The 18,313-nt window shown below is 40.6% G+C and overlaps 1 protein-coding gene across 3 annotated transcripts in view; it reads left to right on the top strand.

Moving 5' to 3' along the window:
* The window catches only part of prkd1 (protein kinase D1), a 161,079-nt gene that overhangs the window by 134,606 nt on the left and 8,160 nt on the right, over positions 1-18,313 (top strand). For all 3 annotated transcript variants that reach the window (XM_060932995.1, XM_060932996.1, XM_060932994.1), the window contains 7 exons: positions 1,435-1,487; positions 2,162-2,234; positions 2,455-2,561; positions 4,886-5,047; positions 5,205-5,303; positions 5,994-6,261; positions 16,908-16,993. In XM_060932995.1, coding sequence (XP_060788978.1) covers positions 1,435-1,487; positions 2,162-2,234; positions 2,455-2,561; positions 4,886-5,047; positions 5,205-5,303; positions 5,994-6,261; positions 16,908-16,993 — 848 coding nt within the window. The remainder of the gene's footprint in view (positions 1-1,434; positions 1,488-2,161; positions 2,235-2,454; positions 2,562-4,885; positions 5,048-5,204; positions 5,304-5,993; positions 6,262-16,907; positions 16,994-18,313) is intronic.

The following is an 18,313-nucleotide window of genomic DNA, read 5'->3' on the forward strand; positions in this document are numbered from 1 at the left end:
GCCACTTTAATAGGAACTTGTTCTTGATTCTAAGATTCCTGTTCTTGGCTGGCAGGAGTGGAGCACATTGTGGTCTTCTGCTGTTGCATGCTGAGATGCTTTTCTGCTCACCATGGTTGTAAAGAGTGATTATATAAGTTGCTATATCCGTCCTGGCAGCTCGAACCAATCTGGGGTGGGTTTCCCAAAAGCCTCTTAACGCCAAGAGCATCTTAACTGGGAGAGATAATGTTCATTGTGATGCTTGTGCTACCATTTAATGATGATCTTTGTACTACCATGCTTTTGGGAAACCCACCCCTGGCCATTTTCCTCTGCTCTCTCTTATCAACAAGACGTTTCCACCCACAGAACTGTTGCTCACTCAATGTTTTTTGTTTTCCATACCATTCTGTGTAAACTCTAGAGACTGTTGTGTGTGAAAACTCCAGGAGATCAGTAGTTTCTGAAATACTCAAACCAGTCCATCTGGCACCAACAACCATACCACAGTGAAAATCACAGATCACAATGTTTCCCATTCTGATGTTTGAAGTGAACATTAACTGAAGCTCTTGATTTGTATGTGCATGATTTTATGCATTGTGCTGCTGTCAAGGGACTGGCTGATTAGATACCTGCATAAAACAGCAGGGGTCTGGGTGTTCCTAATAAAGTGGCCAGTGAGTGTATATCACAATCCATAAATGTATTACTTCTCAAGAATAACAGAACCCTGTGTACCACCTTCTATTTCAATTCCTGACTTGAATATGAAAAGGAATAGGAAGAAATTTAGAGCATATGATTTTAATACAGGGCGGCACGGTGGTGTAGTGGTTAGCGCTGTCGCCTCACAGCAAGAAGGTCCGGGTTCGAGCCCCGTGGCTGGCAAGGGCCTTTCTGTGCGGAGTTTGCATGTTCTCCCCGTGTCCGCGTGGGTTTCCTCCGGGTGCTCCGGTTTCCCCCACAGTCCAAAGACATGCAGGTTAGGTTAACTGGTGACTCTAAATTGACCGTAGGTGTGAATGTGAGTGTGAATGGTTGTCTGTGTCTATGTGTCAGCCCTGTGATGACCTGGCGACTTGTCCAGGGTGTACCCCGCCTTTCACCCGTAGTCAGCTGGGATAGGCTCCAGCTTGCCTGTGACCCTGTAGAACAGGATAAAGCGGCTAGAGATAATGAGATGAGATGAGATGAGATGAGATGAGATGAGATTTTAATGCAGTGATTCATCTGCAAGAGTATACATTGATTGATCAATTGTGCAAATCTACACTCTCCTAGTTAAAAATGAGTGATTGGTTTTAGTTGGCACTGGAGATAAACAGGAAGCGAAGTACCTCACCATATACTGAATAGACACCTGTATGGAAGTGTTATTTTAAAAGTAACGTGCATGGATACTGATCTGGTCTTCAAGATTAAACCTGCATTTGTTTTCTGTACCAACAGAAGACATCTCCATCAGCATCTCTGTGTCTAACTGTCAGATTCAGGAGAATGTGGTAGGCATGATTTTTCTACTATTAGTTCCATATCCCATCTTGATCATGGCTGGTGAACATGACAGTAAAATTAGATTTTTTTTTTTTTAAGTGGAAGAAAACAAACTTTAAGGTTGTTTTAATTAATAAAATAAGAAATCATAGAACAGCTCTGGAATGCCTGAATAGCTCTTGTAAACAAATCACAGCGGGAAAGTGTTTACTCTAAATATAATATAACATGCATCATTTATGTGTAAAGGACTAGCAAGAGTTATCAGTCCTCCAACGCAGATATATTTTATGCTGCAAAATATGAAAAGGGTTGGATCAATGTCATGTTTTAAAACTCTCTCTCTCTCTCTAAACTGTATTTCTGTGTGCTGGAGGAAACTGTTGGCTTGCCAATAGCTGTAGCCTTGAGTTTCAGTGCAATATAAACACTCAATACCTCTGCTGGAGCTTATTTTGATCACCCGTGTGGCCGTGGGATTGCCATAGTTACCCACGCTTCTCTGGCAGAGTCCTAGTGCAATGCAAGTAATATTTGCTCTTACTTCAGACACTGTAACTGGACAAACTATATAGACCAGATTAGACATAGCAGGGGGATATAAAACATTTGTTCAGAAAGGAATATGTTGATGTCACTTATTTGACAATCATATTTGCGTGCTTATTTCCTTCTCCTATAGGACATCAGCACAGTTTATCAGATATTCCCTGATGAAGTTCTTGGATCTGGGCAATTTGGCATTGTCTATGGCGGTACTTAAACTGTATTTACTCTGTGGCATTCTGTTTGCTGATACATAAATAGGACACAGAATAACACATACTGTAATATGTTGAGTGCATTGCAAATGAGTGCAGTATCCTTAAGTTGTATCTCCTAATATTTATGTTGATACAATTAGTTAATTAAAAAATAATGCACAAGACCTAATTTGTACCAAATCGTTTTGTTCTCATGGTTTGTTTACTGCAGGAAAGCACAGAAAAACAGGGAGAGACGTGGCAATCAAGATTATAGACAAACTGCGCTTCCCCACTAAACAAGAAAGTCAGCTGCGCAATGAGGTTGCCATCCTGCAGGTGGATAAACACACACATTTACACAGAAGCATTAAAGTAATTAAGTACAACCCCATTTCCAAAAAAGTTGGGATGCTGTGTAAAATATAAATACACAGAATGTGATAAGCTCTAAATCATGCAAATGCTATATTTCATTGAAAATAGTACAAAAACAATATATCGGATGTTGAAAGTGAGAAATGTTATTGTTGTTTGAAAAATATCTGCTCATTTTGAATTTAATGCCAGCAATAAGTTTTAAAAAAGTTGCGGTGGGGAATGTTTACCACTGTGTTGCATTACATTTACTTTTAACAACACTCTATAAACATTTAGGAACTGAGGAGACCAATTGCTGTAGTTTTGAAAGTGAAATGTTGTCTCATTCTTGCCTGATATACAATTTCTGTTGTGCAACAGTTTGAGGTCTCCTTTGTTGTATTTTTCATTTCATAATGTGCCAAATGGTTTCAGTGGGTAACAGGACTAGACTGCAGGCAGGCCAGTTTAGCACCTGGACTCTTTTACTATGGAGCCATGCAGTTTTAATATGTGCAGAAAGTGGTTTGGCATTGTCTTGCTGAAATAAGCAAGGCCTTACCTGAAAAAGATTTTGTCTGGATGGCAGCATATTGCTCCAAAGACTGTATACATCATTCAGCATTAATGATGCCTTCCCAGGTGTGCAAGCTACCCATGTCATGTGCACTAATGCACCCTCATACCATCATAGATGCTGGCTTTTGAACTGTGCACTGATAACAAGCCGGATGGTCCCTCTCCTCTTTAGCCTGTAGGACACTGTGTCCATGATTTCTAAAAAGAATTTCTACTTTTGATTCGTCAGACCTCAGGAGAATTTTCCATTTTGCTCAGTCCATCGTAAAAGAGCTCAGGCCTAAAGAAGGTGGTGGTGTTTCTGGATATTGTTTATATCTGGTTTTAACTTGCATTTGTGGATGCAGTAATGAACTGTTTTCACAAACAGTGGTTTTCTGAAGTGTCCCTGAGCCCATACCTGTACAATGATTTCCACTACAGACACGTATCTGCTTTTAATGTAGTGTCGCCTGAGGGCCTGAAGATCACAGGCATCCAATGTCAGTTTTCAGCCTTGTCTCTTGCATACGGAGATTTCTTCAGATTCTCTGAATCTTTTAATGATATTATGTACCATAGATAATATGATCCCCACATTATTTTACATTGAGGAGCATTATTCTTAAATTGTTGCACTGTTTGCCCACGCAGTCTTTCACAGAGCGGTGAACCCCCCCTTACTTCTGAGAGACTCCGCTTCTCTGGGATTCTCTTTTTATACCCAATCATGTTACTGACCTGTTGCCAATTAACCTTTTTTTTTATCATTACACAAATTTTTCAGTCCTTTATTGCCCCGTCCCAACTTTTTTGAAACATCTTGCTGGCATCAATTCTATTTGAGCATATATTTTTTGAAAAACAAAATTTCTCAGTTTCAACATGTGATATATTGTCTTTGTACTATTTTCAATGAAATATAGAGTTTCCATGATGTACAAATCATCACATTCTGTTTTATTTGCATTTTACACAACGTCCCAACTTTTCTAGAAACAGGGTTGTATATGAATGTAAGAATAATATGAATATATGAAAATAAGTAGCCAGTGGGGCGGCACAGTGGTGTAGTGGTTAGCGCTGTCGCCTCACAGCAAGAAGGTCCGGGTTCGAGCCCCGTGGCCGGCGAGGGCCTTTCTGTGCAGAGTTTGCATGTTCTCCCCATGTCCGCGTGGGTTTCCTCCGGGTGCTCCGGTTTCCCCCACAGTCCAAAGACATGCAGGTTAGGTTAACTGGTGACTCTAAATTGACTGTAGGTGTGAATGTGAGTGTGAATGGTTGTCTCTGTCTATGTGTCAGCCCTGTGATGACCTGGCGACTTGTCCAGGGTGTACCCCGCCTTTCGCCCGTAGTCAGCTGGGATAGACTCCAGCTCGCCTGCGACCCTGTAGAACAGTATAAAGCAGCTAGAGATAATGAGATGAGAAGTAGCCAGTGGTGGCTCAGCGGATAAAAGGCTTTGGGCTGCCACATCTGTCCTTGAGGTAGGCTCTTAGCCCTCATCTGCTCAGCTCAAGTGTAGGTCACTTTAGATAGAAGCATCTACCAAAATGAGTAAATTGTAAAAAGTAAGTATTGTATGGTGGCTCAAAAGTGGGTAGCATTGCTGCCTCACAGATTCAGTGAATATATATATATATATATATATATATATATATATATATATATATACAGAACAGAAATGTGCAGTTAAAATCAGTACTGTCATATTTTACCCCTAGATTTGTATATGTATTTTGTAGAACCTTCACCACCCTGGGGTGGTGAACCTAGAGTGCATGTTTGAGACTCCTGAGCGTGTGTTTGTCGTCATGGAGAAGCTCCATGGTGACATGCTTGAGATGATACTGTCTAGTGAGAAAGGGAGGCTTCCAGAACGCATCACTAAGTTCCTTGTTTCACAGGTAAGTCTGTTAGACACGTACTGAGTTAACACAGTGTCAGACACCATACACACATTTAAACAGCCCTATCAGTCTGATGTAAACTCAAGTCTCTTAGCAGAAAAAGTATGAAAATGTACGATGTTTCCTAATAAAGCCAAGGTTTCTTTTTGGACAGATCCTTGTAGCACTACGCCATCTTCACTTCAAGAACATCGTACACTGTGACCTTAAACCTGAGAACGTCTTGCTAGCATCTGCTGAGTCCTTTCCACAAGTGAGTAACATGCTGACAGAAAACCATTCAAAATATAAAGGGAGAAAGCTGTAAAATACACATGAATTAATCTGCTTTTACAAAAGCAAAAGAATAACAATAAGCAATGATAATTACAGTTTATTCTGTGTTCAGCACACAGAGCGTGTGCCCGCGTCTCTGCGCTGAAAGACTGCTAAATTATCTTCTCATTGTTTTACCCGTCTAGCGTGTGAAGCTTGCTCTGGAAGCACTCGAGCAGAACGAATGACTCACTGTGTTTGGGCACCAGCAAACATCTCAGAGGAATACTAAACCGAATCTCTTTTGCATTATTTACAACAAATATTTTCCAGAACAAGCACAAAAAACCCACAAAAACACAATCGCTAAAATAATTGTCATTTGCACTTTACATCATTTCAGTTCAGTGCCAGTGGTCCTATGATGGCCCTCAAACAGCATTACATGTAAAATGTGAAGGGTAGAATCAGCAGGAGAGTAGTACTGTAACTGCTGTTAACTGCATGATAATTTCATTTGAGTTTAGCATTGTCTCTGGCAACTGCTCATTATAGTGTCTGTGGTGGGAAAAGGGGGTTGGGGAGAAATAATGGATGCTATTTGTTGCACCACAGTCAAGTTAAAGGGGCTGTCTGCTTCCAGCATCAGGCTCTTAGCACCCAGCCAACACTTATTGCTCTTCCACAGGTAAAACTCTGTGATTTCGGGTTCGCTCGGATCATTGGTGAGAAGTCTTTCAGGCGCTCAGTTGTGGGCACGCCGGCCTACCTGGCGCCCGAGGTGCTGAGGAACAAGGGCTACAACCGTTCACTAGACATGTGGAGTGTTGGTGTCATCATCTATGTCAGCCTCAGTGGAACATTCCCGTTCAACGAGGATGAGGATATCCATGACCAGATCCAAAATGCTGCCTTCATGTACCCACCCAACCCATGGAAGAAAGTGACTTCAGAAGGTATGTTCACAGTCAGACCTATATCTGTAATCAAAAGTAAATGGACACTCAACCACAACAAAACGGAATCTGTGATTACATCAGCTACCACTTTAATCCTGCCCCCCACTTTCTTCTGCAGAAACTGCATCTACACATAAAATATCATATTATATGGACATGAGTGTTTTACTGGGAAGTACACCACTCGTACTTTTCATATGAGATACATCTGGGACATGGAGAACAAAATCTGTGACATAAATCTCTATATGTCTCTCATGAGGAAATCGATTAATTGTTTTCATAAATTTGGGTTCTTTTTGTTTGTAAATTGCCTATATAATAAAAAGAACATCACAAGCTGGCTTGAAGATATGAAGTGTATCTTCTCATGTTGAAAAACTCGCATTTTTCAGATGAAATACTTTGCAGAGCTGAGTGACATACAGTACTGTGCAAAAGTCTTAGGCACATGCTGTAGACAAAAAAAATAATTATAATGAAATTAAATGTTTCAACGTTAAAAAATACTATAAGCAGCAGTAAGTCATAATAAATGAAACAAAGTCAATATTTGGTGTGAGACAACACTTTCTTTAAAAAAAAAAGTCTTGTCAGGTACAGTGAGTGCAGTTCTATAAGGAAATAAGCTGTAGGTTTTACTGAGCATCTTATGGGCCTTTTCCACTACCCTTTTTCAGCTCACTTCAGCCCAACATGGCTCGCGTTTTGACTACCTCAGAGCAGCACGACTGAGCTCACTTCAGCCTTACTCAGCACCCAAAACTCGCACGGTTTTGGAGTGGGGCTGAAGTGAGCCCAACCGAGCCGAGTGGGGCTAGGGGCATGAGGAGACACTCTCCTGTGCACTGATTGGTGAGGAGGAGTGTCCTCACATGCCCACACATGCCCCGCGAGCACGCTGGGATCTGTAAACACCGTAAACCCGGAAGAAGAATAATTATGACAAAGAAGAAGATCAGAAAACTGCACCAAGACCAGCAACACTAACGACTCCATGTCCTCCATGTTTATTGTTTACTATCCGGGTCGTGAGACTACCGCTTAAAAGGTCACTGATGTCACTGTTTGCCCCGCCTAACAACATCACGTGACATCCACCCACTTTTGCTAACTCCACCCAATGTGTCCACCCACTTCCAGCCAGCACGGTTGTAGTCGAAATGCAACCCCAACAGCCCCACTCAGCTCAACTCAGCACCGCATGGCTCAGCCCAACTCAGCCTCGTTGGTAGTGGAAAAGCCCCATTACAGAACCAGCCGCAGTTCTTCTGGACACTTTGACTGTCACACTCGCTTCTTCATCTCATCTTATCTCATCTCATCTCATTATCTCTAGCCGCTTTATCCTGTTCTACAGGGTCGCAGACAAGCTGGAGCCTATCCCAGCTGACTATGGGCGAAAGGCGGGGTACACCCTGGACAAGTCGCCAGGTCATCACAGGGCTGACACATAGACACAAACAACCATTCACACTCACATTCAGACCTACGGTCAATTTAGAGTCACCAGTTAACCTAACCTGCATGTCTTTGGACTGTGGGGGAAACCGGAGCACCTGGAGGAAACCCACGCGGACACGGGGAGAACATGCAAACTCCGCACAGAAAGGCTCTCGCCAGCCACGGGACTCGAACCCAGACCTTCTTGCTGTGAGGCGACAGTGCTAACCACTACACCACCGTGCCGCCCTCGCTTCTTCATTTTGTACCAAAACCCAGCAGCCTTCATTATGTTTTCTTTTTTAATCTGAAAAGCGCTCTCTTATGGAATATGCTGCCCAGATACAAACTTTTTTTTCTGTAACATTTAATTTTGTGCTGGAAAACGAACGTTTGGACTCTAAAATGTTTTTGTACTGACTCAATAATGTAGAAATAATAAAATAGAAATGGATAAAGTTTGTATGGAAAAAAAAGGGCGCCTAAGACTTTTGCACAGCACTGTTTTTCCTGATATTTTGCTCTGATGACATCACTCCCACTGTTTTCCCTCTGACTAGACGCGCGTTGTCAAAATGGTGAACTGGTTCAAAATTAAAATTCTTTTGATTAACTTGTGCATTTTTTGTGGATGTGTCCAGATAATATAAAGACCATTATACAATGGTGTGAAGATATGAATTTTATCTTCTTGTGTTGAAAATATTCACCACTCAAAGATAAACTTCATATCTTCGTGCATGTAATATCCTCTATATACAGTACACACCTACAGTGGTGCTTGAAAGTTTGTGAACCCTTTAGAATTTTCTATATTTCTGCATAAATATAATCTAAAACATCATCAGATTTTCACACAAGTCCTAAAAGTAGATAAAGAGAACCCAGTTAAACAAATGAGACAAAAATATTATACTTGGTCATTTATTTATTGAGGAAAATGATCCAATATTACATATCTGTGAGTGGCAAAAGTATGTGAACCTTTGCTTTCAGTATCTGGTGTGACCCCCTTGTGCAGCAATACCTGCAACTAAATGTTTCCGGCAACTGTTGATCAGTCCTGCACACCGGCTTGGAGGAATTTTAGCCCATTCCTCCGTACAGAACAGCTTCAACTCTGGGATGTTGGTGGGTTTCCTCACATGAACTGCTTGCTTCAGGTCCTTCCACAACATTTCGATTGGATTAAGGTCAGGACTTTGACTTGGCCATTCCAAAACATTAATTTTATTCTTCTTTAACCATTCTTCCGTAGAACGATTTGTGTGCTTAGGGTTGTTGTCTTGCTGCATGACCCACCTTCTCTTGAGATTCAGTTCATGGACAGATGCCCTGACATTTTCCTTTAGAATTCACTGGTATAATTCAGAATTCGGGGCGGCACGGTGGTGTAGTGGTTAGCGCTGTCGCCTCACAGCAAGAAGGTCCGGGTTCGAGCCCCGTGGCCGACGAGGGCCTTTCTGTGCGGAGTTTGCATGTTCTCCCCGTGTCCGCGTGGGTTTCCTCCGGGTGCTCCGGTTTCCCCCACAGTCCAAAGACATGCAGGTTAGGTTAACTGGTGACTCTAAATTGACCGTAGGTGTGAATGTGAGTGTGAATGGTTGTCTGCGTCTATGTGTCAGCCCTGTGATGACCTGGCGACTTGTCCAGGGTGTACCCCGCCTTTCACCCGTAGTCAGCTGGGATAGGCTCCAGCTTGCCTGTGACCCTGTAGAACAGGATAAAGCAGCTAGAGATAATGAGATGAGATGAATTCAGAATTCATTGTTCCATCAATGATGGCAAGCCGTCCTGGCCCAGATGCAGCAAAACAGGCCAAAACCATGATACTACCACCACCATGTTTCACAGATGGGATATGGTTCTCATGCTGGAATGCAGTGTTTTCCTTTCTCCAAGCATAACGCTTCTCATTTAAACCAAAAAGTTCTATTTTGGTCTCATCCATCCACAAAACATTTTTTCCAATAGCCTTCTGGCTTGTCCACGTGATCTTTAGCAAACTGCAGACGAGCAGCAATGTTCTTTTTGGAGAGCAGTGGCTTTCTCCTTGCAACCCTGCCATGCACACCATTGTTGTTCAGTGTTCTCCTGATGGTGGACTCATGAACATTAACATTAACCAATGTGAGAGAGGCCTTCGTTTGCTTAGAAGTTACCCTGGGGTCCTTTGTCACCTCGCCGACTATTACACGCCTTGCTCTTGGAGTGATCTTTGTTGGTCGACAGCTCCTGGGGAGGGTAACAATGGTCTTGAATTTCCTCCATTTGTACACAATCTGTCTGACTGTGGATTGGTGGAGTCCAAACTCTTTAGAGATGGTTTTGTAACCTTTTCCAGCCTGATGAGCATCAACAGCGCTTTTTCTGAGGTCCTCAGAAATCTCCTTTGTTCGTGCCATGATGCACTTCCACAAACGTGTTGTGAAGATCAGACTTTGATAGAGCCGTGTTCTTTAAATAAACCAGGGTGCCCACTCACACCTGATTGTCATCCTATTGATGGAAAACACCTGACTCTAATTTCACCTTCAAATGAACTGCTAATCCTAGAGGTTCACATACTTTTGCCACTCACAGATATGTAATATTGGATAATTTTCCTCAATAAATAAATGACCAAGTATAATATTTTTGTCTCATTTGTTTAACTGGGTTCTCTTTATCTACTTTTAGGACTTGTGTGAAAATCTGATGATGTTTTAGGTCATATTTACACAGAAATATAGAAAATTCTAAAGGGTTCACAAACTTTTAAGCACCACTATAGAAACCTGCACGATACGGATATGTGAATGCAAAATATAGGCCACTTCAATGGCCTAGAGGTGTACATGGGACCGTTTTTAAATTCCTGCTCCTGCATGCTTCCAAAGGAATTCTGACCAAACCCACCCACTATTAAAGCTATTATTTTTGTTTCCATCTGCCCACAACATTTTCTAACAAACTTAGTTGGCTCTATCCCCCAAAATATAAATATTTAAAATACTAGGACCCTATCAAGGTTATATTTAATATGCTGTAAACACAGTACCCACGTTAATAAAGGGGGCCGTTCTTTGTCTTGTGAGCTTCATATCAGACTACTTACTTCCACCCACAGGAAATGGAAAAACCTCCTGCTCCTGTGATATTTTCTTGTTCCATTCTGTGGGTCCCATGGGTTCTAGTTCTGATGCAGATGTTTACGATAGACATTACCAGGGCCATGGCGATATGAAAAGCTCATACCCATAAAGAACTAATAAATAATGAAAATAAATGGATCCATAAACTTCTCTGACTAAATCAACTGACTAATTGCTCTTTTCTGCCAGGTAATCATAATTAGCTTACTCGATGGATCGATCACATCCAAGCATGACGAGTAGCTAGACAGCTTTGTTTGAGCACTTTTTTCTTACATTAGCCTACCAAGTTTTGTGTGGCATTGGACAATAATGTTAGATAGCTAGTTTTGTTTTTTGAATCTCTGTTAACTACCAGTCAAACGTTTCTACACCCCTATTCCTTCAGAGGTTTTTCTGTATCTTGACTATTTTCTACATTGTAGAATAATACTGAAAACACCAAAACTATAAAATAACATATGGGACATATATGGAATTATGTGGTAAACAAAAAAAGTGTTTAAAAAAACCCCAAAAACATGTTTCATATTTTAGATTTTTCAAAGTAGCCACCGTTTACCTTGATGATGCTTTGCACACCACTGGTATTATCTTAACCAGCTTCATGAGGTAGTCACCTGGAATGCTTTTCAATTAACAGGCGCCTCGTCAAAAGTTAATTAGTGCAATTTCTTGCCTTCTTAATGCATTTGAGATCAAACAGTGAATAATAAAAATACCGTAAATAGCCCTATTCCACCACCACTGTAGTGATCCATATTATGTCAAGAACTGCTCAACTAAATTCCAGTACACACGGGCGATTTTCCGTTGCTTGGTCACGCAACTTTTTGACGCAAGTGAAAAATCACTTCGTGTGTGGATATTTACGACAGCGATTTTTTTGGTGCTTTCGACAGATAATAATAATAATAATAATAATAATAATAATAATAAGTTAAATTTATATAGCGCCTTTCACAAACCCAAGGACGCTTTACAAAAGAGTTACCACCAAAAAAAATTAGGAAGAATAGTGTGAGGTAAAGAGAAAAGTTTTCAAGTTGGCTTTGAAGGAAGAGAGAGTGGAACAGTCACGAAGCGATTGTGGTAACGAATTCCAAAGTTTAGGAGCAGCAACACAATGATCTGCCACCCATAGATGCCAATTTAAAATGTGGGACAGTCAGAAGTCCACAGACAGAAGATCTGAGGGAGCAGAAGGGACAGTACAAATGAATTAACTCACAGAGATAGGAAGGAGCGAAACCATGAAGAGCTTTATAGGTTAACAGCAAAATTTTGTATTTGATCCGGGAGATAACTGGCAACCAGTGCAGTTGCTGTAAAACAGGAGTGATGTGAGCAGTGCGCTTGGTGAGTGTGAGGATTCTTGCTGCTGAGTTTTGAATGTACTGCAGGCGATTGAGCAATGTGGCAGGGAGACCATAAAAGAGAGAATTGCAATAGTCAAGACGAGAAAAAATAAATGCATTGACCAACATATTGGCATCAGTTTCCAAGAGAAAAAGGTGGAGACGTGCAATATTGCAGAGGTGAAAGAAAGCATTCTTAGTAATTAGTTTAAGATGGGGTTCAAACGTAAGGGTGGAGTCAAAGATAACTCCAAGGTTTTTTATAACTTGGGAAGGATGAATAGACACACCATCTACATCAATAGTAAAACTGGAGAAATTCTGAACCTGTCTTTTGGTACCTACTAATAGAACCTCCGTTTTGTCAGCATTAAGTTTAAGGCAGTTCTTATACAGCCTTAAGATCGCAGGTATCAAACATGCTTGATATTCTGCGACAAAATATCGCCAGTCGCTGACTTGTTGCAGAGATATCGCTGCATGTGCATGTCTTTGCGATAACGAAGCAATCACCTCCAAAGGCTAAGCCAATCCCTGCCCATGAAGTAGTCATGCGATTTCCACGTGACTTGCATCCCCCTTGCCAAATTGCTCACTGGTTGCAGATAACATGCACACGAAAGGGGAAACTTGCATCCAAAAATCACAATATGCTTGCGACGGAAAATTGCCCATTTGTGCCAGGCTTAAGTAAAGAGAAACGACATCCATTATTACTTTAAGACATGAAGTGTCTTTTAATTAATAAAAATAAAGAAATACCATTGGATTCGAAGGTGTGTCCAAACTTTAGACTGGTAATGTAGAGCTTATCTCCTGTGTCACATTGCTAGATAAGATCAGAAGTGCTAGAATAAATATATTTCCCTCCCAGTTTTTAGATGTAGCCAGGTCCTTCCCTGGACCCCCATTAATGTCTCGTTAGGTGAACATGAAATCTGTCAGTGCATCTTTTCAAAGTTCAGTACTGTACAGATACCATGATGCCAAAACAGAACATAATGACGAAAATCCTTTCCATTTTATCCATCCATCATCTGTAGCCGCTTATCCTGTGCAGGGTCACGGCCAAGCTGGAGCCTATCCCAGCTGACTATAGGCGAGAGGCAGGGTACACCCTAGACAAGTCGCCAGGTCATCACAGGGCTGACACATAGAGACAAACAACCATTCACACTCAATTTAGAGCCACCAATTAGCCTAACCTGCATGTCTTTGGACTGTGGGGGAAACCGGAGCACCTGGAGGAAACCCACGCAGACACGGGGAGAACATGCAAACTCCACACAGAAAGGCCGTCGTCGGCCGCTGGGCTTGAACCCAGGACCTTCTTGCTGTGAGGTAACAGTGCTAACCACTACACCACCGTGCCACCCCCTTTCCGTTCTAGTAAGAATATTTTTTAAATGAGATTCTCAAGCACCACAACCCAGAAAGGAATTTGAGCAGTAAGACTGACTTTTATAAGATGAATTGTATAAAACACTAACAGTGACATTAATGGTATGCCAGTCTCAATGCCTATTCACACTGCCATTTACCATTTCATTATTAAAGTGTTTCATAGATAATCTAACATTTTAAACACTTTGCACAGTACAGGATTATGTATGTGTCATTGCAGTTAACTTGTAAAATGATACAGGGACAGTTGCTGATTAATCAGTCCAAAATAAACTATCCTGTGTTTAACAGTTCTTAGTTTGAAGAGGATTGTAAAGGAGGAAATTAAATATGTGAGTCCAACCTCGCTAAACATGCTTTGTGAACACATCTCTTATTATATAAACAATGTGATCCCTGCTTCCTGGGTAGCAGTAATGTAAACTCTCAGTGCTTCATGCTGTAAATTAATAGAGACTCACCAGGGATGCTGGAGTACTTCTACATTTATTTATTTTATTTTGCAGATGTCTTTTTTTTGTTGTCTAAAGAGACTTACAAGTCAGGGAAAATCCAATTGAAACAGGCATGTGCACAGATAGACCCAGGAAAACACAAAACCCTGGGCATTTTTCCTTGGACTGGAGAAGCGCTGTAATGTTTGTGTCCAGTTTCAGCTAATTATCATTAACAGTAGGCAAGTTAACAATGCATACATTGTCATGTAGCACAAATGCTATTTATTTTTTAATACCATAGCAACTGTGAATTCTTGAATCTAATTGGCTTATACAGGTTTATATTAGGGTGGCATGGTGGTGTAGTGGTTAGCACTGTTGCCTCACAGCAAGAAGGTTCTGGGTTCGAGCCCAGTGGCCGGGAAGGGCCTTTCTGTGTGGAGTTTGTATGTTCTCCCCGTGTCTGCGTGGGTTTCCTCCGGGTGCTCCGGTTTCCCCCACAGTCCAAAGACATGCAGGTTAGGTTAATTGGTGGCTCTAAATTGATCGTAGGTGTGAATGTGAATGTGAATGGTTGTTTGTCTCTATGTGTCAGCCCTGCGATGACCTGGCGACTTGTCCAGGGTGTACCCTGCCTCTTGCCCCTCACATTCACACCTACGGTCAATTTAGAACCACCACTTAGCCTAACCTGCATGTGGGGGAAACCGGAGCACCCAGAGGAAACCCACGCAGAGAACATGCAAACTCCACACAGAAAGGCCCCTGTCAGCCGTTGGGCTCGATTCGAACCCAGGACCTTCTTGCTGTGAGGTGACAGTGCTAGCCACTACACCACCGTGCCGCCCTCAATATGCAAACACCTTGGAATGTGCTTTTAGAGGAAACCAATCACCTTTGGCACAAACAGTCACTGATTATTTTTACAGCATGTCTCATCTTTGCAGAGGTACAGTTTGTTTCAGGAACAACTGGGTTCTGAAAGCTTAGATATTATGTTTAAAAATGTAACAGTGTTTTGAAGAAATAAGAACACTGCTACAATAAGCAAATATGCATCAGTGAAAGACAAAATACACTGGCAAATAAGCTCCAGTCTGTTTCACTAGCTCAATTTTTTTTAGCCATGTCTATAAATGTAACAGGTTGGATGGATAAATTTGATAATTGAACATGTTTTTCACAAACATCTTAGATAAACAGAAAGGAAACTGTAACACACTGTGACAAACAGCAACAGTATGCAATGTGTGTAAGAGTATGGCTACGACAGCATGCTATGTGTTTCTGTTCCTGGAATAAGGATAAACTTATTGATTAAAAGGTTAAAGTCTATGTGAAGAAACAACTCATCAATCTGACGGGATTTGGCTGAACCTTTAAACAATTGCTTTTGTGATTGGGGAATAATCCATTCTCAGTAAACTCTGAATTGGACTCATATTTTGAATAGAGTGTGAATAATAATTGTATTTGTTTTTAAGTGTATATATTCTTAGAGAGAGAGAGAGAGAGAGCGCTTTCTCAAAGGTTCTTTGTTCAGTCACTCTTGACTGACCCCTAAAGACTTGCATGCCAATCAAAAATCCAATGTTAGATTAACTACGATTCACACTTCACTGTGCAGCATGTGTAAATGGATTTTGGATGGTATTGTGCTTTTTATTCCTTTGTGGATATTTTATTGTTTTTCTTTTTTTTTAATAAGCCAAAGCCATTGACTCTGAGTTGAGTATTTGACAGCGTGCAGTTACTTCATCAGTTAATTCAACAGCATTTTTTTTTACATGTACTGATGTAAATGGTTTAGTATTAATTATGTTAAATAATAACTCATGCCTTAAACAGCGTTTACTACAGCCATAAACTAGAGCATTTACTTGCAACTACCACTTATATCAAAAACGCAAATGATCACTAAATTTACTTAGAATAAATATGTGGGTGATTATAGAAAATTGATTGGTTGAGAAATTCTGACTACTTCTCAATAATCACCTCGAGTGACTCGGCAAAATGGTGGCAAATTGCTTTGTCACTGTAAGTGAGGAAGAATTAGAAATTATGAAAGAAAATGCTGTTCCGAAAAGCACTAAAGATAGTATGAAGTTTGATCTAAAATTCTTTAAAGGGAAGGTGGAATTGTGATTTATTTTATCTATTTCAAAACAAAGTATTTTATGTGACTCGGCACAGATAAATGACAAGTCTGCGCCGTGCCTTTATTACATTTGTATGCTGCTTTTGAAGTTTGAAATAAATTGTTTTGTTTAATATGATTTTTTTAAATATTTTTTTTTCAATAATCACCTGTGTATTTATACTAAAACAATTACCCGCCTCAGGCTCGGTGAATATCAGTGAATAATAACCTCGATTTCGTCTCGGTCATCATTCACCGATATCCACTTCGCCTTTGGTGAATAATTGTTAATTATTGGTTTGCTTGAATGTGCAATATTTTATAAATGAATATAATATTTTCTATTTTTGATCATGCCAACAATAGTATGTTTTTTTTATAGCAAAAGCTCTAAATCTTGAGACTGTCTGAAATAAGTGCAGGAGTATAGAAGGATGGAGGGCGAGAAGGAGGAGGAAAGGGGAATAAAAGGAAAGCAGGAGGAAGGGGTTAAAGAAAGATGTCAGTGAGAGCATGTTCAGTTCTTGTCATGGCCTATTCATGTAATGCCTACCAATCCCTCAGGATAAGGCCTCAAGGTGAAGGACTCTCAGGTTTTCTCAGAGCTCTGTGACCCCTGAAATAATGTTAATGATGTTGGTTTTGCTCATTATCCCTATGAGCCCCTAATCCTGAGGCGTTCCCACCGTGGCCCAGCCACTGACAGCTTGCTTTGTTGTTACAGCAATTGACCTCATTAATAACCTGCTGCAAGTCAAAATGAGGAAGCGCTACAGTGTGGACAAGTCCCTCAGTCATCCCTGGCTACAGGTCAGACTTGTTTCCTGTCTCATAGCACATGTCTGCAAAGAAGAGTTAATATGAGTTACCATAATGCTTGGCTTTTTGCTGTTTGTCAGAACCAAAGTGCATATAAATCTTGTTTACTTGTTTATCATAATGCTTATAACAATATGATTAACTTCATCAGCACACTGAAATAATAACAGTTCTACTATACATGTAAGTTAATTGATAATTTTAATGTTTTGAAAACAATGTTTTTTATGAACGTGAACTTGTTTGACGTGTCTCTAGGTGGCGATTGTCTTTTCAGATATTTATAATGGCAGTCTAGGGAACTGAGTCTATTACAGAACAAAGCTTAAATAGTGCATACATTGAGAAGGGTCTCTGATGTCACATGCCAAGGATAGATGAGGAGCAATGTAGGCGCAATTTGTGAGCACTGTATGTAATATTTGTGTGCCATGTTACTTAGGTAATCTACAATTAATCATCTATCATACAGAGTAACATCACAAAAAAGACCACCGTCAAAATATACTGCTAAATTTTGTCATGTCATTAGTGTAGATCAAATTGGTGACCTGGCCCCAAAGCTGCTTCTTTTACCATGACCTGCCCGCTATAGAGGTTGCGTCTTTGTTAGCTAGATAAGTTACCTACATAGGTCAATAGACATATAAATTTATACCTCAGCACTGCTGATTTCTTGAATTGGATTGGTCACAAGGTGATTTTTCTATAACAGCACAGCTCTGACAATAGTACTGTTTCTATAGGAACAACTCATTCACACAGACTTGTATGATGGATGTTCTGTATAATCTATGTCTAACAACGAGTGGATTAAAAATCTTAATTGTTAGTTTTCTGTGATGAGATGTTTATTTAACAGTCTCCAGTGCGAGCACTTTGCTACAGTCAGAGGTAAAGACGTAACTTTATGGATGCTGACATGGGTCAAAAACTGTGTTCAGAGTTCAGGCGCTGCTAACAAAGTGAGATGTAGTATATTAGATGGCAGTCTACCAAGGTTGTCAATTCAAGATGGGGTGGAGAACTTAAATAACTTAAAAGACTTTTGATGTTTTTGCTTTTTCAATTTATAGTGCAAGATGGACATTTTCTACTGAAAAATCTGTCTGAATGCTGTTTCATTTTCATTCCAATTTCACATTTGCTCAGGATTGGAGGGGTTTTGCCCCTCTAGCTTTAGTTTTGAGTGGCCAATGACCCAATGCCCCATAGACGGCACCTATGGACAAAGAAGAGTCTTCAGGACAGAGGACATTGCACTTTATGGTTTCTCTGTAACAATCTGCAATCTTAATGTGCAACATTAAG

Source organism: Neoarius graeffei, chromosome 11 (genome assembly GCF_027579695.1).
Source record: "Neoarius graeffei isolate fNeoGra1 chromosome 11, fNeoGra1.pri, whole genome shotgun sequence".
Taxonomy (NCBI): domain Eukaryota; kingdom Metazoa; phylum Chordata; class Actinopteri; order Siluriformes; family Ariidae; genus Neoarius; species Neoarius graeffei.